At 46.9% G+C, this 26,714-nt stretch overlaps 1 protein-coding gene across 1 annotated transcript in view; it reads right to left on the reverse strand.

Annotated features, from left to right (window-relative positions):
* ELOVL5 (ELOVL fatty acid elongase 5) overlaps nucleotides 1-22,178 on the reverse strand; it is a 61,832-nt gene extending 39,654 nt beyond the window's left edge. The window contains exon 1 of the mRNA XM_035109795.2: nucleotides 22,013-22,178. Within this exon, the coding sequence (XP_034965686.1) occupies nucleotides 22,013-22,070 (58 nt within the window). The 5' untranslated portion in view covers nucleotides 22,071-22,178. The remainder of the gene's footprint in view (nucleotides 1-22,012) is intronic.
* Between the last annotated feature and the right edge of the window lie 4,536 nt (nucleotides 22,179-26,714).

The following is a 26,714-nucleotide window of genomic DNA, read 5'->3' on the forward strand; positions in this document are numbered from 1 at the left end:
TGCTGCTGGTCCTGTTTCCAATTTCACTGGTCATGTCCCCAAGATGCCTGCATGCTGTTGGCTTCGATGTCTCCATAAGACATATCCACTGCTCCTCATGCATAGGCTTTCTGCTATGATGCATATTTGCAGGGGAAACCACTGCCTTGCAGAATGCTGCGGTGGACCAGCAAACATGCTTCCACTAGCCCCTTCCCCATGCATAGCTTTCATCCACAGTAGGGTTGAGCGATGTCTGGATTTCACCATTGTGGTACAGTCATACCTCGTGTTGTGTTAGGTTCATGTTGCGTCTTTTCGGCTTGCGAACCCGGGAAACCCGGAAGTGTATACTTCTGGGTTTCGCCACACGCACGTGCACAAAAGCGTTCTGCGCACTTCACACTTGCACAGAAGCGCCACTCTAGTTGTGGACCTTTTGGGGTGCGAACGGCACCCCAGAACGGATTGTGTCCGCAACTAGAGGTACCACTGTATATCACCAGCTAAACATCACAATATACTGATATATTATGATGTCTGAAATAAGGATGGAACTATGTAGAGGCGAACTGGCAACTGCCACTACTTAGGGGTCTAAAATTGAGACATTTTTACTTACCTTTAACATACTGTTACAACTATAGTGGTACCTCTGTTTTCGAATGTCTCCACTGACAAACATTTCAGTTTTCAGACGCCATAAACCCAGAAGTAAATGCTTTGGTTTTCGAACGCACCTCGGAAGTCGAACATGCCATGTGACTTCCAAATTGAGTTTTCTGTATTGAGGCTTCCGTACCAAGTTTCCGGTTTTTGAACATTTCGGAACTAGAACAGTCTTCCGGAACGATTATGTTCGAAAACCAAGGTACCACTGTATTATTTTATAGTACTGAGCAACGAGGGTGGCAGGAATCATGAGAAAAGTGACGACCGGCTTCACAGTTGTTCCCACATCTTGATATATTTTTTTACATAGCACACACATACACATGATGATTCAGAATATATCACTAAATATTATAAAAGCATTACCACAATGTGGACTTCAGACCACTTTTGGATGACATATCGTTACGTTGCTCAGCTCTAATCCACAAGGAATGTCTGCATGAGGCTATCATGGCCCAATTAAGCCTTTCCTTCCAAAGAATGGAGCTGCTTCCTTAAGGTTCAGTCCGATGCCACTTCAAGCAAACTTGTGTGTCAGAAATAACCAGTGGGGTGGGGGTGGGTGGGACTGACTTACAGGGTTTCTTTTTAAGCAGGCATTGCCTCTTTGCTTGGAAAGGGACTTTGCCGTTGGTCCTGCCACACGGATCTGGCATGCAACCCATTGACAGAGCTACAAGAGAAGCAGCTTTCCCAACCTGCTGCCCTCCAAATCCCATCAGGGGTGGCCTGGGATGATGACAACCCTAGTCCAACAGCATCTGCAGAGCACCAGGTTGGAGAAGGGAGGCAGACTTATGCAAGGAGAAAACCACTGAAATCAGAAGGTTAGGTCTGCACAAAGCTGGGATTGTATCTGTATGCTCTACAGTAGTACCTTGGTTCTCAAACCTAATCCGTTCCAAAACCAAAGTGTTCCAAAGCCAAGGCACGCTTTCCCACAGAAAGTAACGCAAAACGGATTTATCCGTTCCAGACTTTTAAAAACAACCCACAAAACAGCGATTGAACATGAATTTTACTGTCTAACGAGACCATTGATCCATAAAACGAAAGCAAGAAACAATGCACTGCAGTCACACAATCAACTGAACTTAGTAGTTTCACACAGTCACAAAAACAAAAAAAGAGCTGCAAAAACAAAAACGCAAAATAAATAACAAAAACAGACACCTCAGCGTGGCACTCAAATCGGAAGTGTAACACACAAAACGGAGCATGTTTAGCTTCTGAAAAAAGTTCACAAACCGGAACACTTACTTCTGGGTTTGCAGTGTTTGGGTTCCAAGCTGTTTGAGTACCAAGGTGTTTGAGAACCAAGGTACCACTGTACTACAATTTGGACTTTTATTGTCATCTTAGGTGTTGTCGCAGGTAGGTTCAAGTACTGCCCTCCCTGTATGGTAGATTGATCTCTCTTATGTTAAAGCTTTCCCCTTCCCCTGACAAAAAAATAGGGAAGAAGACAATGCTACCCATTCAATTACTACCTTTGCTCAAAGTCAGCAAACAAGGTGGTTTATCAACCACCCCCCCAAAAGTATTTCTTCTGAAGACAGCGGCAGTGCAGGATGAAGCCCACATTTGTGTCGATCGGAAGGTCAGTGGTTCGAAGTCCTGTGATGGGGTGAGCTCCCATTGTTCAGTCCCAGCTCCTGCCAACCTACCAGTTCGAAAGCATGCAGTGCAAGAAGATAAATAGGCACTGCTCCGGGGGGGGGGGGGGGAGGTAAACAGTGTTTCCGTGCGCTGTCCTGGTTTGCCAGAAGCGGCTTAGTCATGCTGGTCACATGACCCAGAAAAACTGTCTGTGGAAGTGGACAAACCCCAGCTCCCTCGACCTGTAAAGCAAGATGAGCGCCACAACCCCAGAGTCGTTCAGGACTGGACTTAACTGTCAGGAGTCCCTTTACCTTTATGCTTGAAAACAGTATGGCACAAAAACATAACTATTAACAGGAAAACTGGGATTGCTCGCCCAAGGGTACCATTTTCTTAAATTCCCAGGCTTTAAACTCACTTTTAAGGAGAAGGAGGAGGGGGGAGGCAACAACATTGAAGTAGCATCTGTCATAAGAAATCAACGTTTCAGCATGCCTACAGAAATGAAGCCTGGTTAGAGGGAAGCACAGCAGGAGAAACACTCTTGACAGGCGTGATCAAAAGAGGCCACTGCGTCTGAGCAAGAGGAAATGCAGAGTTCCTGTAAGCAAAAGGAAAGAAGAATTGTGCCGCCCAGCTCTGTCTTCCCTGAATAATTCAAGGCAAAATCAGCTCTGCTTAATTTCACCAGATTTGTCCTTCGTGTTAACACTCGGGCTTGGGGTGTTACTTGTTCTTCAGAGAGTAACTGTCCCAAAAGAAAAGAGAGATGGTTCCATTTCTCCAGCTAGGCCAGCACAGGTATAGCTAGTAGCTGGGATTGGGATAGCAGCTGGAAAGCCCACGCTTAATTTGCTTGGCTGCTGGGAAGAAGCACAAGACTCTTAATCTCAGGGTTGTGGGTTCAAGCCCCACACTGGGCAAAAGATTCCTGCATCGCAGGGGTTTTGGATGAGACAATCCTTGTGGCCCCTTCGAAGCCTATAATTCCATGATTCTATTATAATGAATACAATCGCCATGGGCTAGATCCAGAGAACAACTAGTAGAAATGTTTTCCTGGTTCTCTGTCAGCAACACTATAGTCTCCTATGCCCCCCCCCAAAGCCATTACAGAGACTTGAGGACCCTCTGGAACAGGGTGGGTTGGGGCAAAGGGTGTTGCAACTGGGAAGGGAAATGGGAAGAAATTGATGAGGCTTCCTTGCAGAAGTGTCTTTTCACTCACACAGGACACCTCTGGAACTCCTATTGAGAGAACCTGGGAACGCCAATAAATAAAATAAAATATAAAATAAAAACAGATACTGTACACAATTTCCATATGTAATAAGTGCAAAACCCATACCTGAATTCTATCCTGAAAAGGGTGTTTTTGAGAGTCTCCATCTAATGCGCATGAGGTGGTTTTAATGAAGAGCCATATGCATATTCAAAAGCAAGCAATTAAAGGCAATGAGCTCGGGGCCAGTCCACGTTAACTGAATTATCAATACTATGCTTTTCCTCTGAGGAAAAAGAATGTGTGCTTCAGCTGACCATACAGCCAACCTGATTGGGCTGTCATGTGTCACAGCGCCAAAGCTCAAATAAATTACTTATTGCATGATTGGCATTTGGATGTGCTTTGAGAATCCCATTTGGTCACATGACTTGGCCAGAACTACCCAGTGGAATAGCCAACTGCTGGATTTATATCAACAACATTTGCAGCTATGGCACCATCCTTAAGACTATAGATTAGTTCTCTGGATTTCCAACAAGATACTCTGAAGTAAAATGCATAGTGAAAACTGAGTAAGAGTACTGCAAAGCAGGAAGCGATATGTTTGTGCTATGAACATGAGCAATATTGCACCCCTGTTTAAAGTCACTACACATCTAACAACTGCAAGAAGACACAAACGCGGCTGTTAAAGCTTCACAGTAGCATATGCCCAAAAGTATCCCAAGTGGCACTAAAGTAAAAATGCGGAACAAAACAATCCACAGGTGCACACCAGTTTTTAGCATACTGCAAAGCTAGGGTTGCCAGACTCTAAATAGAGGACAGGACTTCTGTGCCTTTAATTGCCCTGCTCTCTTTTGAGTCTGGAAACCTTAAAGAGAAACCAGCAGACCCTTTGTTTAGTTTCCAAGCAAAGGGTCTGCACTCTGCTGGTTTCCCTTTAAGGTTTCCAGGCTCAAAAGAGAGCAGGGCAATTAAAGGCACAGAAGTCCTGTCCTCTGTTGAGTCCGGCAACCCAATGCAAAGCGGTCTACTCAGGCCTGCCTTTGGAGACTGCAATATACTTTGCAGTTGTGTTTGGAACTAACTTGGAGCAGCTGATATGAACACCATTCTCCAGTCCTAAATAAACATTCACAGGTGACCAATTCCCACCTCGAGTCAAAAGTGCTGGTGTGTACCTTTAAAGCCCTTTTACAATTTGGGATTTGGATACCTGAAGGATTGCAGTCTGTTATCCAAACCAAACTGGCCATGTGCCAGGATTAACTTTGCCCAAGTGCCCTGCCCTCAGAGAGTAGGCAGAGGACCTCCCAGGTAGAGGTCTTTCAGTTGCCCTTCATATTCCTTCCCCAGGAAGGCGCACCTGAAGCCAACTCACCTTTTTCTGACACCATGCTAAACCCGTGATTGTTAGTCAGGTCTCTTCAAATCCCGTTCAAAGTTAAATTCTGTTGCTTTGCTTTTCCTCTTTTACCACTCTGGATCTTTGTTTTTTTATCTTTGCTTTCTTACTTCTTTAGTATTTTTTATCTTTTGCAAACCTCCGTGAGGATCAAAAATCGGTAAGTGGCACAAATATTTAATACTGGGCCAAAGGAACGAGGCCACTCATATCAGACATTGAAGTGAAAATTCAAGGGTTCCCAACTCTGCTGCTCATATGAAGTAAATTGAGTGCAAAGGTCAACCGAGGGTCTCTGCTCTAGTAAACAGGATTAAACATAAATGAACAATCTAAGATTAATGTGGGTGGCCAGTTACTGTAATCCGGTTAAAAAAAGAAAAAAGGAGAGAGGGAGGGGAACAGCCATCAAAAAGTTCACTCACAGGAAGTACTCTTGTTTGCAGAGCTGCCCAGGCAGCAAAATCTGCTATAGGGGAAGAAAGGAAGGCAAACTTTGGTCCAGGATGGGACTGGCTTGCTTGACTTAGGCCAGACTCTTCCTCCGAAAAAATGGTATCTAGCAGTACTAGGCTTTCCTGTGCCTTTCTCCAAGGGCTAAACTTGACAAATCCATGTTGACAGAAAGCCACACTAGTCATGGCTCCCTTCACACAATTAGCAAGTGCACAAATCTTCCTTTTATAGAGAAAATAGCAGTTGATGGAGGAGCTATTGGATCAGGACCATGCCGATAAGATGGGGGGGGGGCTTTAAACCTTTGTTTCCTGCTCTGACCCTGATCCAGATAGGTGACCCTTATCTGCTATTTACTGTTCTTGAAAACCACAATCCACTGGCACACTTGTTGGTTGCATGAATTGTGACATGTCTAGCTTTGCCCAGAGAGAACAGGAAATGGGGAAAGCAGGGGATGAGTGAAGGCCATGCCAGCGAACAAACAGCTAACAAACTGCTAGAAGAGAACAGCTTTGTCCATCATTACAATCTTTCTGTGCATTATGCAGGAAGGGAAGAGAACATTAGATGTATTCTCTGTTTGGGCAGCAGGAGTGCAAGACCCAATCACAGTTGTTTCTAGATTGCATTCAGAAGAAATCTGGGGTTCTCTGCAAGTTTGGCCATGAGATCAGGAATGACAGACAAGCTTTTCTCCAGAGAAGCTTTTCGACATTATTTGTCTTCCTCTGCAATGTCTGGGAATATGAAAGTGTTGAGTGTGTTCTAAACTGCCTCGCCCCAATTGGATTGTGTGCCCTACAATATGCACCAAAATTATCTGCAACGCAGTGGCAGACATTATTTGTTTCCATAGCTCCGCCAGTGGGCTTTCAATAGAACACAACCTGGAGTTTATTGGCTTAATGAATCAGTTTGGACAATTATGTCTTGACTTAATAAGGCTAGATATGAAGGGCTCATTCCCCAACACATGCAGCCCTTTGTTCTTGCCTTCACACAATTAAACCAGGAAGCCACTAATTAACCAGAGTTTCCCATTTCATGTGAAATAAGGAAACTATGGTTACCAGCTTCATAACAAGCCAGACTATTAAACAAACTCCAAGCCAGGGATAAATACCCTGGCTTGTTCCAAAGCTGGCAACCATAGATCCCTAGTTCAGATGAACTAGGAAGCTAAGATGAATCCTAGTTTAACTGCAACTCACATGGATGGCAAAACAAAGAGGCTGTGTATGTGTGTGAGCAAAAGGCTTGTTCATATCTTGGCTTATTAAGCAGAGAGACAATTGTGCAAACATGGTTCATGTAAAAGCCCCCCCCCCCCAACACAGAAAGGATGAAAACCACTGCTCTAGAATGTCTCAAAATCCTTTGCATCATACAGATACTTCAGCCAGGATACAAGGGTTCCATAGATAAGTGGGAATATGAGGTAAGAAAATCTCAGGATCACTCACGCTCATCACCATCAACTTGGCATCGTTTGCCTGGATAGTTCACATCCACATTTATTCTGAAGTAAAAACACCCAGGATATCGCCAGCCTGTGCACCCTTGTTGTATTTCGATCTGTTATTGCAGGAGACTCTAGGAGCAATGCCTTCGATAATAAATAAATAATATTCGATAATAAATAAATCAGGCATCCCCAAACTTTGGCCCTCCAGATGTTTTGAACTACAATTCCCATCTTCCCCCGACCACTGGTCCTGTTAGCTAGGGATCATGGGAGCTGTAGCCCAAAACATCTGGAGGGCCACAGTTTGGGGATGCCTGAAATAAATAAACGCTTCACATTCAACCCTCACTTCTAATGAGAAATAATTTTACATGCACTGTTGATGCCGATATTTATAAAGACAGCAAGATCATTAAAATGATTAAGGGAGCAAGAAGACTACATTCCAACACGGATTTTCCCATTATCCTCTTGACTAAGCAGTCCACTCACAGGCTAATTTATAGAATGTCCATATACCCACAGTCTTTAAAACAATATGAATCAGCGCTAATTTATCTTGAAAATGTGTGCCAGTGGTATACGTTAGTTATATACTCAGCTACTTATTGAGGAAGCTCATGTTCTAAACATGCCAAGTTTGGAAATTCAGGATTCAGCCTTGGAGTGAGGGCTGGTGGAAGCAGAAGAACTTTTCAGCGTTTAACTACAGCCACTCATCGGCCATTAAAGAAGAAGCAAGACTACAGTAGTTCTGAGAGGGGGAAGTTAAATCAGAGGCTAGACAAATTCTGAGTTTCTGGGGGAAAGGTAACTATGGGTTGATACAACCACAAATAGGATATAGATTTTACGATAGCCAGGAGAGAATGGTGGCCATGATGTGGGTGATGAGATTCCTCCCTCTCACATTTGAAAAATAAAGCAAACCCTCCCTCACAATGTAGGCTGGGTTTAGTGCCAGGAAGCACAAATTGCTGAGCAGGCCTGTAGTGTGGGCAGAGTTGATGCTAACCAGCTGATTGGAGGACATTTCCCCGGTTGAAGGGGCACAAAGAGGCAGTTCTTTATAAACCAAGAAACAACCAGCCCACGAGTTTTCCAGTTTTAATGCTTCATCTGTCCTATCTGGGTACCAAAACTTTTGCTCTGCCTGCACAACTTTTCTGATGACTGGTCGGGGTTTTCCTTTCTGCATGAATGGCGGCTTGTGCCCGAAATGAGAAACGTTCCATGCCCCTTAAATATCTTTGTGTTCCTCCAGCAAGTAAATGTCAGAGTTATTCGCATGCACTGGGGAAAACATATTTGGGGGGTGGGTGGGGGGTGTTTAATGCCTAATATTCCAGAATTCTAATACAGTGGTACCTCTACTTACGAATTTAATGCGTTCTGAACGCACATTCGTAAGTCGAAAAAAAATTGTACGTCGAATCCCATAGGAATGCATTGGGAGAAAAAATTTGTAAGTCGAAGCAACCCTATCTAAAAATTCGTTAGTAGAAAAAAATCCTATCTAAACCACATCCAAGATGGCGGACAGAGCTCCGTTCATAAGTAGAAACATTTGTAAGTAGAAGTAAAATAAAAAAAATCCTTCAGTAGCACCTTAAAGACCAACTAAGTTTTTATTTTGGTATGAGCTTTCATGTGCATGCACACTTCTTCAGATACACTGAAATAGGAGTCCCCAGGCACTTATGTGGACAAGGGGTGGGGAGGGGGAGGGGTGGGGAGGGGGTATCACTCAGAAGGGTGGTGGAAGTGGGTGATTGACTGACTGATAGTGTTGATGGCTGAAAACGACTGCAAATGGTTTTGCATGAAAAAGCAAGGGTTGAGATGGCTGAAGATCGCTTTATCATGTATAATGAGATAAGAATCCAATGTCTCTGTTCAAACCAGGTCCCTCCATGGTTTTGAGCTTGGTGATAAGTTGTAATTTAGCAACTTCTCTTTCCAGTCTATTTCTGAAATTCTTTTGTAGCTGTCTTTGGATTCTTATTTCATTATACATGATAAAGCGATCTTCAGCCATCTCAACCCTTGCTTTTTCATGCAAAACCATTTGCAGTCGTTTTCAGCCATCAACAGCTATCAGTCAGTCAATCACCCACTTCCACCACCCTTCTGAGTGATACCCCCTCCCCACCCACCCCCTCCCCACCCCTTCTCCACATAAGTGCCTGGGGACTCCTATTTCAGTGTATCTGAAGAAGTGTGCATGCACATGAAAGCTCATACCAAAATAAAAACTTAGTTGGTCTTTAAGGTGCTACTGAAGGATTATTTTTTTTTTACTTCGACCCAGACCAACACGGCTACCTACCTGTATTTGTAAGTAGAGCTATTCATAAGTAGAGGTACCACTGTACTGTCAGAGATCAGGAGATTAGAAGGGGAATTGTGTATCTGCCTGAGCTCTGGGGAAACCTGGTTACTGTGATTAAATTTTGTCTGCAGCTAATGACTGCTGTCACTGGCACCATCGCCTCTACCTGCCATCTCTCTCTTCCGAACTGAGCTCACAAACTGACAGCTTGCATCTGTCCAAAGGAAGTGGTGCAAAACAGATGCCTCAAACCACATGCGCCGACCCCACCCTCCCTCCCTCCCCACCAAGACTAGGATGGTGCTTGCACACATGCCACGCAAAGGGAAACATTGTGGATCCATTGCAGATCTTTCACAAATGCCACGTTTTTCACAGTAGAAGGGAGGGGAAAGCCGTTTTTCCCGAGTACATTATTGTGGAATTTTAGCTAAATAATGAGGATGCCGTGTGCCAGAATGCCCCCTCCCCATCCAAGCCCCCCCCCAGCAACTATACCACTTTACATAGTTACGTGGGAAAAGGCCCCAAGTCACACTTCCCCAAAACAAAACATGAACTGAAACACAGCTATCCTTTAAAATTCGCACTTCCCTGAATTTTGCTGGGTAGTTCCTCCAAACAACTGATGCTTACAAGAACAAACATACCAGAGTAAAATGCATACAATCAAGAAATCAACATAGAAAAATGCATTATGTTGGAGGAAAATGCTTCGCAAAAATGGGTTTAATTAAGCCAAACTGCACACACACACACGTGTGTGTATATGAGAATAAATTCGCTCCTGAAAGCGGGTGAGTACAAACAGGTGTGGAAATGTGGAGAAAGTTTGGAAAAATTAGAAACTGCAAGGAACTGAAATGGGCGCATTCACCCATCTCTACTTGCCACACTCTCACCCATGTTTAGGATTTTCAGCTCCTTTAAACTTACGTCAGCTCACTGCTTTACAGAGTAACTCTGGGACTAAAGTATAGATTTTGCAGATAATTATAGAAGAGACTATTTTGATGTCCCCCTGCACTTAACACAGCACACCAGTAACGGGAAGCAGAGAAATCGATAGGAACCAGATTAAAAAGGCAAAGTTTTATTCCCGTTATTAACAGCACTGCTAACTAAGACTGTAGATTAACTCTGTCTGTTGGACTGGATTTCAAGACATTATCTTTTATTCTTAGAAAGGCAATGGAGAACAAAGGAGAGGTAAAGTTTTAAGAAGTAGTGTTGCAAGAGTCTCATTGGTATGAACACTCACAACAATTCACCCACCATACTGATAGTTCTTTGTGGATTGAGCTGGATGTGGGCATAGACCACAGAAAATGTATGGAGAAGATTTCTAAACAAATATGGCTACAAGCCACAAATTTAGCTTGCAATGGTGGTAGCTATCAAAGTGCCCTAACCTTTGGGGCTGCTGTTAACAGAAAGGTCCACGATTTGTCATGACCTTTAGCACACAAAGCAATTCACTGCCTCCACTTCCCGAGGGAGGTCAAGACTGCACTTGTTTTACAGCGGGGGAAAACAATCTGAGTTGTATAACAAGGATTATATAGGGTTAGTAAAATAAATAATCACCTCCAGATTGGTCCCTTCTCCGAAACAGTGACCATTGCAGGGAAATTGCAGGGAAATGCACTAAAAAGTGTGGGACAATGACTTCTTGATACGGTAGGAAGCATAGCTGCTGCAAAAAGTAATCAGGACGAATGCTATATATAACCTCCCAGCTAACAACTCCTAAGGCAGGCTCGGCGATATCATCATACAGTGGTACCTTAGTTCTCAAATGCCTTGGGACCCAAACACTGCAAACCCAGAAGTAAGTGTTCCGGTTTGCGAAGATTTTTCGGAAGCCGAACGAGCTCCATTTTGAGTGTTGCGCTTCCGATTTGAGTGCCACACTTCCGTTTTGAGCGTTACCCTGAGGTCTGTCTATTTTTGCTATTTATTTTGCGTTTTGTTTTTGCGGCTCTTTTTCTGTGTGACTGTGTGGAACCCAGTTCAGCTACTGATGGATTGATTGTGTGACTGCAGTACATTGTTTCTTGCTTTCATTTTAATGGATCAATGGTCTCGTTAGATAGCAAAATTTGTGTTAAGTTGCTGTTTTAGGGCTTGTTTTTAAAAGCCTGGAACGGATTAATGCGTTTTGCATTACTTTCTATGGGAAAGCGTGCCTTGGTTTTGGAACGCTTTGGCTTTGGAATGGACTTCCGGAATTAAGTTTGAGGACCAAGATACCACTGTATAAGATCGGGGTAAGCTTTATGCCAGTGAATCAGGATAAATGCTCAACAAAAAGGTCAACGGAAGGAGGCACAAGAGCCTGAAATCTAGCCATTTCTGTGGATTGATGATGGAAGTGAACTAGAAATCTCTCTGGCCAAAGTGCATCTTTCCGCCGAACCAAACAGTTCAGTGAACACACATTCACAGCAGACAGGAGAAGCATGTGATCAGCAACATCAAGAAATGCCTCTGGTATTGGACGGAACCACGGGAAATTGACAGTGCAAAGATTTAAGGGTTGCAATGCTCACTTGTGCCAGGGGCGGAGGAAGGGGGTGCAGTGGCTGTGGTGCGGGGCCCCCGGGTCTCACCACTGAGGGGGGTGACAAATGGCGGGTGGAACTCACCAGGGGGCCTGCAGTGCACCAGAGCCATGCATCTCTCCTGGGAGAGACACAGTGGCTTGGGCGTGCACAGACTCCGTGCTGTCCAAACGGTCCACAGGCTCCCTCCCCCCCAGCTGTAGGGCAGCTGAGTGGGGGGAGGCAGGCAGACTCCAGAGGCCCTGCAGTGCGCCCACCCCTGGGCACCCCGCCCCAGGCACCTGAGCGGCTTCCTCTGCCGTTGCCTTGTGCCAAAACCAAACAAATGGAAAATTAGCATGTCAGAGAAGGCTACACTAGAACCCACTGTTCTCTCAACCCACTCTCAACCCACATTTCAATTGTTGGCAAAAAGGATCCATTCTCATTTTCGACCCCAACCTACTGCAGTCTCAAGGGACACAGCCTGTCCAGCAGCAGGTGAGGCTATTAATTGCTTAGCTGAGTTATAATAAAGGACAGCCGAGGTTTCTCACGGACACAAGTAAGAATGAAGATGGATGCAAAAGTAAACCAAGCCTTATTTATTTGCTCCAGAGCGGTACTGCACAGAGCATAGAGTTCAGAAAAGACAGTGTCCAAGGTCCGTTCCAACCTCAGAGTTCTCTAATTATTCCAGTCTTATTTTAATCTCCAAAAACAGGGGAGAAAGGTTAAGAAAACCCTGCTTGCATTCCAACAAGTAGAATTAATTACAGTTAGAGGTTTGTCTTACAGCGTTACTCCACAACAGGCATGGAGTAGAGTGGGATTATTATTTTTCGGCCGTAGCTTTTATTCTGGTTTAGATGAGGTATGCAAATTCCCAGGCCTACAGTACTTGCAAGTGGGCGGCTTTTAAAAAGAATAAAAACATGGAAACACAAATGCCAGGCTTGCATTACAGAGGCACAATTAAGGAGGGAAAACATCCACATCTTATTTTTAAGCAGATGATGGGGGGGGGAGAATGGAGGCAAGAAAATAATGCAGGGCGGCTGCTTTGCGGTCCACACGGTGGTTTCCTGTGAAAAAAAAGGCAACCATCTTGTGTGATGTCATTGGAACACTTCTCCCTGATCAACTTACACCTATCCTTTCCTGTAACAGCGGCTTTACAGCTTACCAGAAAACCAAAAGTTGTTCTGCATGAGAGCTCCCCTCCCTCTAGTAGCACAAGCTGGATCAAAGAGGTGAATGCTAACGGAAAGACTAGTGTAGAGAAACCACACCATGGGCAGCTGCAAGGAAGGGCAAAAGCAAGAGAGAGAAGGGTGAGCCTCCTTTTTAACAGGCTTAGCAATACTAGTAGCATCTTTGCAATAAACTCCCCCCAAGCTCTGAAAGACCAGCTCCAAGGAAAGGCTTAGATTTCCCTGCCTAAATTAACTGATCAAATAAAAATTCATGGAATCATCCTGTCTTGCTCCTAATGCACTTTGTATAAGGTTACCAGACGTCCCTGTTTCCTGGGGACAGTCCCCGGATTTACAAATCAGTGCCCATACAAAATCCATTGAAGTTGAAAAGTGTCCCCAGATTCATTGGGAAAAAAAACTGGTAACCTTAACTTTGTAATTACTTGGTTCATAGTACAAGTTTGTCCAGCACATAATGGTTAAATGTCTTCTAAAGAGAATATACCGTAATCCCCACCAACGTTCTTTTCTGGCTGACAACATAATGATTCTTCATGCTTCAAAACTGGTTAGGAGGAGCAAGAATTCTATCATATCAATCCTTTACTCAAACATTACTCGAAGTCACAACCAGGATACTTGTCTCCTGTTGTTTGGAGAGCATCTTGAATTGAATCAATTAGTGCAATTGCTTCTTGCCCTGCCCCATCAAGACCTGAAACCCTTTCGTGCTCCCAGGAGCCTTGTGTGCTTGGCAAAGGTGTTTTGTGTTTGAAAGAAACTATAATTCCAAGGGAGCAATCTGTTATGGCATATGCACACAACCCCATCAGCATGTACGCACCAACATTATAAAACTAGGAGAAGCTTCCCGACTTCCTCCTCTCGGAAAAAAGATCCCAAGGATCCAACAGATTCCAGCCAGGAAAGGTAGGTTTTTAGCTCTTTGTTCACCCAATATTCCCAAGCAAAGGGAAGATCGCCCATCACTGTCCTCAAGGAAGAAGAGTCTCTCCACTTTGAGCAAAAGCCCCGGGGGACCTTCTCTCTATCTTCCCTTTCATTTCTGGACCACATCCTAGGAAAGGATTTAACGCGGTGCTGACAAAAGTGTGGTGCTGAGAACGCCAAGGTTGCAGGTTCGATCCCCGTCAGGGACAGCTGCATATTCCTAAATTGCAGAGGGTTGGACTAGATCAGGCATCCCCAAACTGTGGCCCTCCAGATGTTTTGGCCTACAACTCCCATGATCCCTCGCTAACAGAACCAGTGGTCAGGGATGATGGGAACTGTAGTACAAAACATCTGGAGGGCCGAAGTTTGGGGATGCCTGGACTAGATGATCCAACCCAAGTCTATGGTTCTATGACCGTAAACTACAAAAACCATTTCAAATCCAAATCGGGTAGAGACTGGGATAAAAAAAAAAAATTCCCTCAAAAGGGTGGTTGAAAAGGAAAGGTATTCAATAGGCACCAGAAACAAACAATGGAGATGGTGCCTACTAGATATGTAATAGCAGGGAGTTCTGCGGGGAAGGTGCCACCACAGTAAAGGCCCCGTGCCTACATCGCAGGGCCTCCTGCAAATCTAGTGGTGTGGACTCTACAGGATGCTGCAGAGCAGAGTGATCCGTTGGGTATATAAGGAGTGAGACAACCTTTCAGGTTTCTGGTGCCACTACCTTCGCCTGGCAGCTTACTGGCAAGCACTGCAATTCTTTCATAAGTGGCGTAACATGACGGCACTCGCCTGCCCTAGTGAGCAGCTTGAGGTGCTGCCTTTACCCCAGAAGCAGCTTCCAGGGAAGGCAGCCCATCTGAAGAAGATTACACTGTGGGGTTCCATGTAAAAAGGCAGCAAAATAGTCGTTATATTTTTACTAATATGCAAAAAAAAAAAAAAAGCATTTGAATTTCCTGCCTCAGGCATCAAATTCTCCAAGAACCTCCTGTAAAGGTAGTAAACATAACCCTGCTATATTTAAAAAAAAACCCATTTAAGTCTGTTGCTTCTCTGGCAACCATTTAACACCAATTAAGGCCTCCACTTCCTTTCCTCCCTCCCATTTCCTGCCTTTATTATCCATCTTTGCTTCTGCTTCCCTCTCGCACCTTCAGAACTACGAAACACAATTCTGTTGCTGATGTAGATTTAAAAACATATTTGCATCTTGCTCTCAGCACTGGACCATTTTTAAGTATTGCTTTAAAAAAAAAAGCAAAACAAAAACACATTAAAAGCAATATCAGCTACCTGAGGCATTGCTATTGCCAGCTTCCTGCATCCTTAGCAGCCGGAAGGGAGAGGAGCTTAGTTCTCCCTTCGTTCAGTATCCCTCCTGCAGCGATTCTAAGGGCCACTTCCAAAATGGCACCAGGAACCTTGACATGCGAGGCTGTGGGGTGTGTAATGGGAACTTAAAAGCCCACATTGGCCAGAATGCCCATTTGTAGTACAATTGCCTCTTGTTCACTTCCTGTTCTGCTTGGGGATCAATAAGTGCTTAAATTGCCTCTTCTAAAGTTCTGTTCTTTTTGTGCTGAAGTTTATAGGTGCCTGTAATGCACACAAACGCTTTGGAGACTATAGGTTTTAGATTCATGTTTTAAAAAAATTAACAACAAAAATAGCCTCTTGAAGATTTCTGTGTAGAAGCACTCCAAGGAGTGGGGTGGTGGTGGGGTACCTCAGGCCTGGGGGCAGAATACAGCCCTTCAGCTGGCCCTTGGCCACAATAAGATCAATAAGCAACAAAAAATTGCACATAAAAGTGCACAATAAGAGCCTAGCTAGCAATATCGTGTGTGTGTGTGTGTAAAGGTAAGATAAAAGTTAAAGAACCCCTGGATGGTTAAGTCCAGTCAAAGGCGAATTATCTATAGTGGTACCTTGGTTTGCAGCTGTTTTGGATTACAACCGTTTTGCATTACAACCATTTTGGATTACAACCACGTCAAACCCGGAAGTGCGTGTCCCTTTTTTTTGGATTACAACCAATTTTGGAGTGCAGGCCCCATTGGCAAAAGCGCACCTTGGGTTACAACCTGTTTTGGTTTACAACCAGACCTCTGGAATGGATTATGGTTGTAAACCAAGGTACCACTGTACTTGCACATGCTTTCAAACTGCTAGGTTGGCAGAAGCTGGGACAGAGCAACAGGAGCTCACCGTCACATGGATTCGAACTGCTGAGCTTCCAATTGGCAGGCCCAAGGGGCTCAGTGGTTTAGACCACAGTGCCACCCATGTCCACACACACACACACACACACACACACACACACACACACTTGTATATATGTCACACACATACATATACTCTCCATGCAAACATACCAGGATTCTAAACACTCTAAACACTCCCTCCAACTTTTTATTTAAGCCATTTTGGAGGGCAAGGTTTTTGAATGTTGTAGTGTGGGAGAAATTCAAAACATGGGCAAAGCTGTTTTGTGAATCTTAGAGAGGAGCTACTAGCAGGTGTGAGGGCCAGTCAGGATGGAGAAATCCCTTCACCCTCGGTTATGCTACCTGGAAGTTACAGCCCCCGATAGCAGCCATGATGAGGCTCAGAGATGATAAGGATCACCAACTTTGACTCCGTTTAACCAACCTCAAAGGCTTGTGGTGCAGATGGCAGGAGAGCAACGTTTGCCTCCTTGAGCTCCTTGGAAGAGAGGTGGGATGGAAATTCAAACAAACTCTGCGCCCTTCACAATAACTCAAGGCTCCCATGGGAGGCTCACTGCAAGCAGCAGTGAAAGCAACACAGCACCGTAGAAGATACATTGACAACAGTTAAGCAGCCTCTGATGGAAAAGCCCTGGGAATAAGACTAAGGAAGGCTTGGAACCAACGCACATCACAAGAGGAATATTTATTTGCAACAGCAATGCAAATACGGCAACTATTCCTTTCAAATGAATAACAGGCCAGACTGCAGCATGCACAGGGAGGCCGGGTTTGTTGTGTGCACTGGCAGAAAAGTGCAGGTGTGTTTTATAACACTTCTTAATAGGGATATACCCTCCCAACCCCAAAGACAAACAGAAGGAAAAGCAAAACAAATCACTCAGATTAGTACACACACTTGTCAAATGCTGTGTCTCGTCTTCACTCCAAAGCATTGCAATGTTCTAAGGAGTATCTGTAATTCACACAATCCTTCCAGTCCAGTCCAAAACAGCCTTGTGCATATTAACCAGACAAACCCCCCAGATGAGCACAGCAGATGCGCAGAATAAATAAGCACTGACATGGTAGCAAACATGCCGTCGCCAGCCTTACAGGACTGCCTACCTACAGCTAATCTCTACTGATGCTACCCATATCTCCCCATCCCCGACCACAGACAAACCGGCATCCCATTCTTTCATGCAGGCAAACATGTCTCTCCCAGACTCCTTGCAGTGCCATGCCAAGCTCAAGGGAGTGCAGTACAGCGAATGCTACCAGTGAGAAACCAGATACTCCTATGTACAACTGCCCACTTCTTCCTGAGCTCCTGTACCTTCCCCAGAAGGAATGACAGAGTGACAGGTTCCTCTTAGAAGGAAGGTGCTATAGCAGAAGTTCTCCAGCTGTAGTCCATTGCCTACTGAGGGTTCATTCCCTCCATGTGGGGGGGGCTGGGGAAAGGTTGCAGAACAGTTGAGAATATCTGCACCCTGCATTTGACTTTTCTGCCCCCACCCCACCCCACTGGCAATGGAGATGGAGACTGTTTAAACCAGGGCCAGATTATCAAAACAGGCTAGCCAGACCCCTAAGCTAGGGCCAATCACTTTCATAATACAGTGCCTCTAGGAAAAATGTACGTTAAAGGCAAGGCTACAGTTATTAAGGTATAAATATATATTGTTACAGAGATTATGGGGCAGATGGAGGTCAATTTGGGAAGGTAGTCCATCTAGGAGAAGGGAAACTGATCCTAAACCTCTGCTACTTTGAGGGATATCTTCAGGAGAAGAAAAGGCTAAGGAGTAAACCCTACACAAATTCAGACTGTTACTATACTTTGCTTTGGACCATGTCAGGCCAGGGGCCAAGAGGGGAGTCTTGTTGCCTGGGCAGCCCAGGACCTCCATACACACTGCCCAGGCTTGCACCCTGGAGACGTTACTTCAGGGCTGTTAATGCAGAGGTTTGACTTCACACACACACACCAGAGGCACACTCCATTGTCTCTTGGGACAGACAGATAACAACAACAGGAGTTATTAATGTAAGAGTTATGTGCATGCTTTGATTTGTAGGACAAAAATAATAGTGTGTTAAGTACTCCACACCAAGATTGCAGCAGTTTTCAACTGATCCACAAGGAAAAAGTGAGAACTGCTGCTTTGGGTCGGGTGACCTCATCACAGAGTTCACACTCCAATGTGCTGACTGGTGTCTTTCAATCAAGTCGCCCATGTGCAAGATCATTGACTGATGGATGGGCTTCAGAACTGTCAGCCGCTGTGATGTGTCTGTTGCTACTGCTACCTTGGCTCATTGCTATGGCTATTCTTGTGCATTCTGCCAGCAGCAACAAGGTTACATTGATGCTAGGCCTAGTGTAGGAGGACCATAGGATCAGACTGCCAGGCAAGACCTTGCTGTTTCTCTTCTTCCGGGTGCGGTTGAGTGCTTTGTACTCAGCATATTTTTGCCCTGGGAAGGCAGGATTTTGTGTCTCAAGATCAAACCTCCTTGCTGACTAAGCAATGGTGTTGCCTTTCCATGTCAACAAAAAGGTGATCTCTGCAATACAGAATCTTTTTGTTTTCAAGAGCATACTTTCAACTCAGCTCCATCCACTTTCTCAGCTAACATAGGAACATGATTAGGCACTAAGGAAAGGCAGTTGATGAATGTTTATAAATCCAACATCTAATCAGACTCAAGTTAGAAGTGCATATTCCCTCCCACCCCCTGCCAAAAAAATATATATTGAAAAAATCACTGCCTTAGGGATGCCTTATCACCAATACATTTGTCTAGTCAAAAGATTCCAAGCTGCTTTGCATAATTCCCCAGAGTGGGGGGGGGAGACAAGCAACTCCTATTTCAGCTGCTCTGGAGTTTCCCCTGCCTTTTCCAAGGCACAGAACCACAATCAAGTGGGATTGAAGAGTTCCATAAAAACAACTACATTCATTTGCTTTTGTGGGGACAGATAAACTTTGCTTCCAAACTCTACGTCTAATCAAGTCACCCTTGATTGAGATAAGAAGGAATGATCCTTGATTGAAAGCCATTGGCAATGATGTTATGTGACAGGTAGGCAGCTGTGTTGGTCTGACATAGTCGAAACAAAATTTAAAAAATCCTTCTAGTAGCACCTTAGAGACCACCTACCGTAAGTTTGTCATTGGTATGAGCTTTCATGTGCATGCAGATAAGTGTGCACGCACACGAAAGCTCATACCAATGACAAACTTAGTTGGTCTCTAAGGTGCTACTGGGAGGATTTTTTAAAAAAATTGTTTCGATGTTATGTGAGCTGGGAGAGTTTTTTACACCTTCCTCTGAAGCACAGAGTACAGGCTTGCCCAACTCTTCAGTGCATACCAGCAAGTCCCTTTGGAGTTCAAATGGAATCACTCAAAGATAAGCAGGCGTAAGATTACAGCCTTAGTTTATATTATTTAGGTGTAGCACACCTAAACACTGGGCCAAAAACAAATGAAGCAGTTTAAGCAGCCTGTTGCCCAAAGAACATTGGTTCCCATCTAGCTCAACAAAAACTGAACATAGAAAGTTCTCCAACTGAACTTAAAAAGTTCTCCAATTTCTAACGATGTATAAAAAGTAGCATCAAGGCAGAAGGCTGCCCTTCACAGTTTAACAAAGCAACTCTATGCATGTTTACATGGAACCAAATCTCACTATGTTCAGTGGGGCTTACAATGGGGGTGGGGGTGGGGAGAGCATGGGACTGCACTATATCCAGATTTTTTAAAAAAGGTGGGGGAGGTCAGTTTTGTGATAAGAGTGATGGGAAGATCCACGGGTGTGTGATTGCTTAGTGGAATTTTTATACCCTCAAACAAATGGGAAGGAATGCTGAATGAAGTGCCAACATTGTTTCACCTCCCTGCAACTTTGTGCAAACAAATAAGAATCAATGCTTCAATAAACAGGTCATATGGAAGGGATCCAAATCTCCCCTAGGAACAGGGATGGTTGCCAGGGAAAATTAATAAAAATAAAAATTATTATTCATTGGACTTACAGTACTCATCATATGGGGGGGGGTGCTTTCTAACCCTCTAGAAGGCAGAGCTCAATGAAATGTTTAAGGGCAAGAAGCATGTTCTTCTCTGGTAGTTTTAATGCTGGTCTCTCCTTCCTGAGGAAGGACACACTGTTTTCCTGTAAGGAAGTGGGCCTTTGGGATTGCACTGATTGCTGTTGGCAGGAGACATCAGCCACTTGGCTACATAACTAGGCTACACAGCCTTCCAAGTGTCGAGTGGGAATCCTGAGCAGAAAGCCAAACTGGAGCAAACTTTCCATTGCAAGCCTTCCTTTCTAGCCAAGATTGCTTATCACAGAAGGGCCCCAGAAACACGTTGCTCAGCGCAATACAAGGCAGGGGACTTGCAGCACCCCGGCAGCCAAGTTAAAGGACCCCTGACCATTAGGTCCAGTCGTGACCAACTCTGGGGTTGCGCGCTCATCTCGCATTATTGGCCGAGGGAGCCGGCGTATAGCTTCCAGGTCATGTGGCCAGCATGACAAAGCCGCTTCTGGCAAACCAGAGCAGCACATGGAAACGCCGTTTACCTTCCCGCTGTAGCAGTTCCTATTTATCTACTGTACTTGCATTTTGACATGCTTTCGAACTGCTAGGTTGGCAGGAGCTGGGACCAAGCAACGGGAGCTCACCCCGTCACAGGGATTCGAACCGCCGACCTTCTGATCAGCAAGCCCTAGGCTCAGTGGTTTAACCCACCACACCACCTGGGTTCTACTAAGTTAAAGGACCCCTGACCATTAGGTCCGGTCGTGACCGACTCTGGGGTTGCGCGCTCATCTCGCATTATTGGCCGAGGGAGCCGGCGTATAGCTTCCAGGTCATGTGGCCAGCATGACAAAGCCGCTTCTGGCAAACCAGAGCAGCACAAGCCAAGTTAAGCTAGATCAAACAAGCTACCTAGGTTTATTGGGACACTTCACACAGCACAGACCCCAGATTCCCTGGAAGCATTTCGTTTCTGTGCAATTAGACCGTCCCAGGCCGAGTGTGCACGCCTATTTTCGACATGGATACATGCGGCCGGAAACGGCTTCCCATGGCGGCGAGATGAGCGCTCGTCACACGTGAACAACGACCTGCATCCACAAGAGTTTTCCTGCACGGGGTGGGAAAGAGACCTGCTTGCTCCGATGACGCGGGACCGGGGCTGCAAAGTGACAGCTGCCGGCACACACACCAGCACCTCCTTCCCCCGCCAGAAGCGGCGGATGATGTTTGTACAAACGCGGAGCTTTCGCAGCACTTGTTGCCGATCTCTCCCTCTGCCTCTCCCTCTGCCCCTGCTGGGCAGAAACCGGCTAGCAGGGAGTTGCTCCGCGAGCCCGAAACATTCTCAAACTCGAGACGGAGCCGCCTCTTCCGCTGATCGCCCGCAGCAATAACGGGGAAGCGAAAGGCGAGGATGCACGTGGAGCCGCCATCGGGGGGCCCGCCCTAAACCGGTTCTCTCTCCCCCCACCCCACCCCGGTGTGTGTGTAGGATTGGACGGCGGGGACATAATCAATAGCAACAGCCCACCACATCCCCCCGCGCACTGCCATTTGCACGAACACTGCCTAGAAACACCACCCAGCTCCCTCCATCCTCCCCAGCCGACAGCACTTCGGAGTCTACCCCTCGGCAAGCCCAGGGCGTCCGTCAGCTGATTCCAGCCCGGGCTGAGGGCGTGCGAGATCCCAGTCCCCGGTCCTGCCCCGCGAGCAGAAAGGAAGGTGAGCCCGCGCCCTCTCGCTCTCGCTCTTTCCTTCTCTTTCCCCTTACAAGGGCAATGGGAGTCTGGGGAGCATCCGCCCTGGAAAAGCAACAGCTTCCCCACCCACTTCGCAGCCGGCGGAGGCCCAGCCTCGCCAACGCTGGCCAAGCGCGGATCCCTTACCTTTTTGCGCGCACTCAGCAGCAGGCAGTTTTAAGGTGGCGATAGATCCCGGCAGCATTAAAACCAAAAAATAAATAAAAAAATAAGGGAGGCGGGGAGATAGCGGTAAGCAGCAGCCAGCCGGCTCAGTCACGCTGCAGAGGCGGGGGAAAGGGGCGGGTTCGAGCCTCGGCGCTCAGGCACCGCCAAGGAGGGGGGGAAAGGAAGGGGGCGCGATCTCCGGCTAAATTGTGGGCTGACTGTGACGTAACAATCGCGGCGGGAGACAAATGGGAAGAGCTCTGGCAAGAAGGGGCGTTGTGACGCCACGGGGGCAGGGTTGGGGGGGGAAGAGGGTTAGGGAGGGACAATGGAACGCTCGGCCGGAGGAGGGAAGGCATGAATGGGGAAGGTTAGAGCCGCCGGGCAGCGCCAGTGCCTGACCTTGAGGCTATGCTCCTGCGCATATTTGCATTCGCGCAGTTGGCAACAACAAGCCCGCGTTTGTGCATATTTCTGTGCAGGCGAGTCCATAGGGTTTCCTCCCAAGTAAGGCTGCCGTCCTTCCCATGCAGAGCTAGGCGCGTTTAAAAGCGCGGATTTCTGTGGGTTTAGGCGCGCCTAACTCCGGATAGGCTGCGCGTGGGAATGAGGCCGCCGCGGTGGGTCTCCTGATTTCCAAGCAAACACGCGCGGAATCCCTTGCTCGGCTTTTTCTCTCCTCTCCTTTAAGAGAAATCCTAAGGTTGCGGGCCGAGGGACATCCAGGGGAAACCCCGAGTTAATTGTGTGGAGGCAGAGTTCTGAATCAACGCCCGAGTTTGCGCTCGAAACCTCCCGCGGCATCTGGCGACAGCTCCGGGGGCTAGGGCGGTGAGGAGCCTAAAAGTTTCCAACAGCTACCGTATTTGGAGGGGGATTAGCAGCTCATAATAACTACGAAAAAGCAGAGGAAAGGAAAAGCAAAGCGACACCCTCTTGAAGCGCCCGCGGATCCTAACTAAACAAGTTGACGTGGCAGCGCTGAACTTAAGGGCTATTTTTGCACCCTCCTGCTTCGCCTAGGATCAGACGCGCGGCATAAGATGAGCGGAGCGCAAGCGGGTTGAGCGGTCCTGTGGAAGTCAGAGGCCGGCCAGCGGGGTAGGCGGACCCTCACGACAAGTGGGGAAAGGGGAGGGCGGAGAGTTGAGGGGGAGGGGAGTTGGAGGCGAGATTCCGCCACTGGAGTGCGGAGCTCTTCCGAAACAGCTGGGCCGATGGATGCTGGTCGCCTGGAAGGCGCGCAGGTTGCGCTGACCCGCCTGCGTAAAGCCTTGCTCTTCACATCCCCCCCCCGCCTCCACCCGGTCCCTTCCACGCTGGCTGCAGCCTTGCCCTTCGGCCCCGTGGAGGATGGGTGGGTGGGTGGCGCTCTCGCCCTTGAATTCCCATTTGGGACAGATACCTACGGGGAGGGGGGGGGCAGGGAGGAAAAGGAAGACTTGGCTCCCCTTCCTCCCCACCCCACCCCACCCCGCCTGCCGCCGCCGCACCTCCGCCAGAGCGGAGGGCGGGCCCCGGCTGACTTCGCTTGTTTCTCCAATGCGCTGCACACCCTTGCCCGGCGCTCACCCTATTTACCCGGCGGCGGAGGTGTCCAATCGGAGCGGCGAGGGGGAGGCGCCTCGGGATTTCGGGGGGGGGTTCGAGCGCGCTGACCCGGCTACCCTGCACCCGGTTCAGCGGACTCTGGGGCGGGGTGGGGGAATGATGTGGATTTTGGCTAAGGGCGTTTGTGGTGCCTGAGAATGAAATAGCTTTAAAGCAACAAAACTACATCCCCCCCCCACACTTTTTTTTTGTTGCATTTCCTGCTTTTGCAAAGCCGTTGTATAAAAGCCCCAGACTCGATCCGTTTCAAACCAGGACATTCTGTGCAACGTTCACAAATGTCACAAAAGTTGGAAGTGTTCACACTTGCAGTGAAAAAGCCGTTGCCTCTTCTGTGCCCTCGCCCCAATGATGCATCTCTTTTCAGTTGCGCTGTTCAGGAGAGATAAGGAGGAGGGCTCTTGCATAATTTTACCACCACAACCAAGATCCGAATGAGGAAATGGAACAGAATATCCTCAGAGTCAACTAAGCCCCAAGGCCTGACATGGCAACACTCACTGCACCATTCAGACGAGAATCCTTCAAGCAAGAGAACAGAGTGGCTTCGAAGCTTCTTTTCTATCCTAGGACTGGGGCGGGTTATACAGTGCCAGGGTTTGCCAACTTTTCTGGGCTCATGGGCACATTTGCAAGCTACAGAAACTGTTGTGGGAGTTGTTAATGTAGATAATATTGATGTCATGTAGTGGCTGGATGCAGAGCAGTGGTAGGAGGACCCCAGCTGGCAAACCGCCAAGGGAAGAAGGCTCAGAGCCCTGGGCTTGGTGGTGGGGCGATGGGCAAGTGGCAAGAGGGAGCAAACTGGGAGGTGTCAGAAGTAGGAGAGGTGACAGGGTTTAGTGAACAGGAAGTGGCTGAGACAGATTCTGGCTCTGAGGTTCAAGCGGAGGCCAAGAGGCAGAGTGGAGACAGGCTATGGAAGGATCCAGGGAGTCTCTCCCTCCTGCTGCAACCAGCTACCTTTCCTTCTGGTCCCCTCAAACTCACAGAGAAAGGAAGCGGGCAGGGTGGTTGTGCACAGACGCAGCCTGAGACTGCATGGGAAAGGCCCTGGAGAGGAGCAGTCTGACCTAGGGGGTCACTGGGAAGGTGGGGACCACCAGTCCTCGCAACTACAAGACCTCCTAGAAAGAGTTGCTGAGGCCACTAGGCCAGAACTGTGGTTGTTTCCTTGAATAAAGAGTTGAGTTCACTGGCCTTGGGTGAGTTACTGCTTTGCTGATGACCTGCGCCCGACTCCAGCCCTGACAATGGAGTCAGATGGGCCAAAGCGGCTTCTTCTGTTCTTACGCCTCTGAGGGTGTATGAGCAGACAGCATATTGGAAACCTATGCAATATGCATAGACCCATCATTACCTTCACAACCAGTATCTGTGGCTCGGTCAACATCACCCAGGCCACTTGAAGGTAAAGATTTTAATCTTGTGCAAACACAGCCATCTCCAAAACTATCTCTCTGTTGCAAACCTTTGCTGAATCCTAGGAAATCAAAGGGCCAAAGTCTCCAGCTTGCCCTGCAAGAAAAGGGCAGGGGACCAAAGGGGACATGTGGCACTTACATAATGTCATGCTTTTTTAACCTCACTTTTAAACCTGCCAAAGTTCTGCTGACCATAAGCACTGATTAAGCACAGAAAGACCTTTTAGGAAGGACGAGAGGGAGGGGGAAAACCTCCACTGGAGTTCCGTAACAAGTGGAGCCATGTTCAATGTGCCCTTTTCGTCCACAAATCGTGCCTAGATGAAATGGAATTGCTAGAAGTCTCAGCTTCATGGATCTTAAAACTACTGATGGAAGGAGCCCTGCTGGATCCGATCAAAGGCCCATCTAGTCCAGCATTGTGTCTCCCACAGTGGTCAACCTAATGGCTATAGGAAGCCCATAAGCATAGGAGCCAACTCATAGGGGTTGAGGTCCCTTCAGGCCCCCCAATAAAATATTTTAGGGGGCCGAGGATCCCCAAAGGTGATGGGCATTGCCATTCAAATGGTGTGCATGCCCCGTGTCTTGTGATCAGTTACGCAGGGTGGGGCTTATCTGGGCCCCCCTCCTCAGTATTTTATTAAAGTTGCCACCCCTGCCCACAAGCAGGACCTGAACACAATAGCACACTACGCATTGTGATCACCAGCAGTGGCAGACTCTGGGCTCTTATATTTCAGCAGTGCCCTGTGTGATGCTGATATTCAGTGCCCCTTGCCTCTCATGCTCCATTCTACATCACTGTTGTGGCTCCACCTGCAGCACAGCACCCAGTGCGGCCCAATCAGTCACACTACCTTAAAACCACCATCACTAGCAACTGGTTGTGACATGGAGGTAATACAGTATAAAGCCATCAGACTAGTATCCTCCCTGAATTTGCCCTGTACTAAATTACTTTTGGTGCCTGGTATTGTCACCTGCAGTTATTCTGTGCAAGGAGTCCTGCCCCTTCTGAGATTTCTTGTTTGACGCTCTGCTGTCTTTGATCTACAGTCATACCTCGGTTTAAGTAGTTTGAGTACTTTCAGTTTAAGTACTCCACGGACCCGTCTGGAACGGATTAATCCACTTTCCATTACTTTCAATGGGAAAGTTCGCTTCAGGTTAAGTACGCTTCAGGTTAAGTACGGACTTCCAGAACCAATTACACTCATACTTTGGGTTAAGTACGCTTCAGGTTGAATAGTCCGCAGACCCGTCTGGAACGGATTAATCCACTTTCCATTACTTTCAATAGGAAAGTTCGCTTCAGGTTAAGTACACTTCAGTTTAAGTACTCCGCTGACCGTCTGGAACGGATTAATCCACTTTCCATTACTTTCAATGGGAAAGTTCGCTTCAGGTTAAGTACAGACTTCCGGAACCAATTGTGTACTTAAACCGAGGTACCACTGTACAGCACAACACCGTCCCCAGAATGTCATCCCCTGTCCTTCTAGAGGAAATGGTAGTCTCTTCTAGGGATTATGGCACGCGTTTTTTAGGTAGAATTTATATGTAAAAATCAGCACCTTCAATTATGCCAGAAAGGTGACAGACAGAGTCAGTGCAGATGTGGAGCTCCTGCCTCTGCACTTCAG

The sequence above is a fragment of the Zootoca vivipara genome, chromosome 3 (genome assembly GCF_963506605.1).
Source record: "Zootoca vivipara chromosome 3, rZooViv1.1, whole genome shotgun sequence".
Classification (NCBI taxonomy): Eukaryota; Metazoa; Chordata; class Lepidosauria; order Squamata; family Lacertidae; genus Zootoca; species Zootoca vivipara.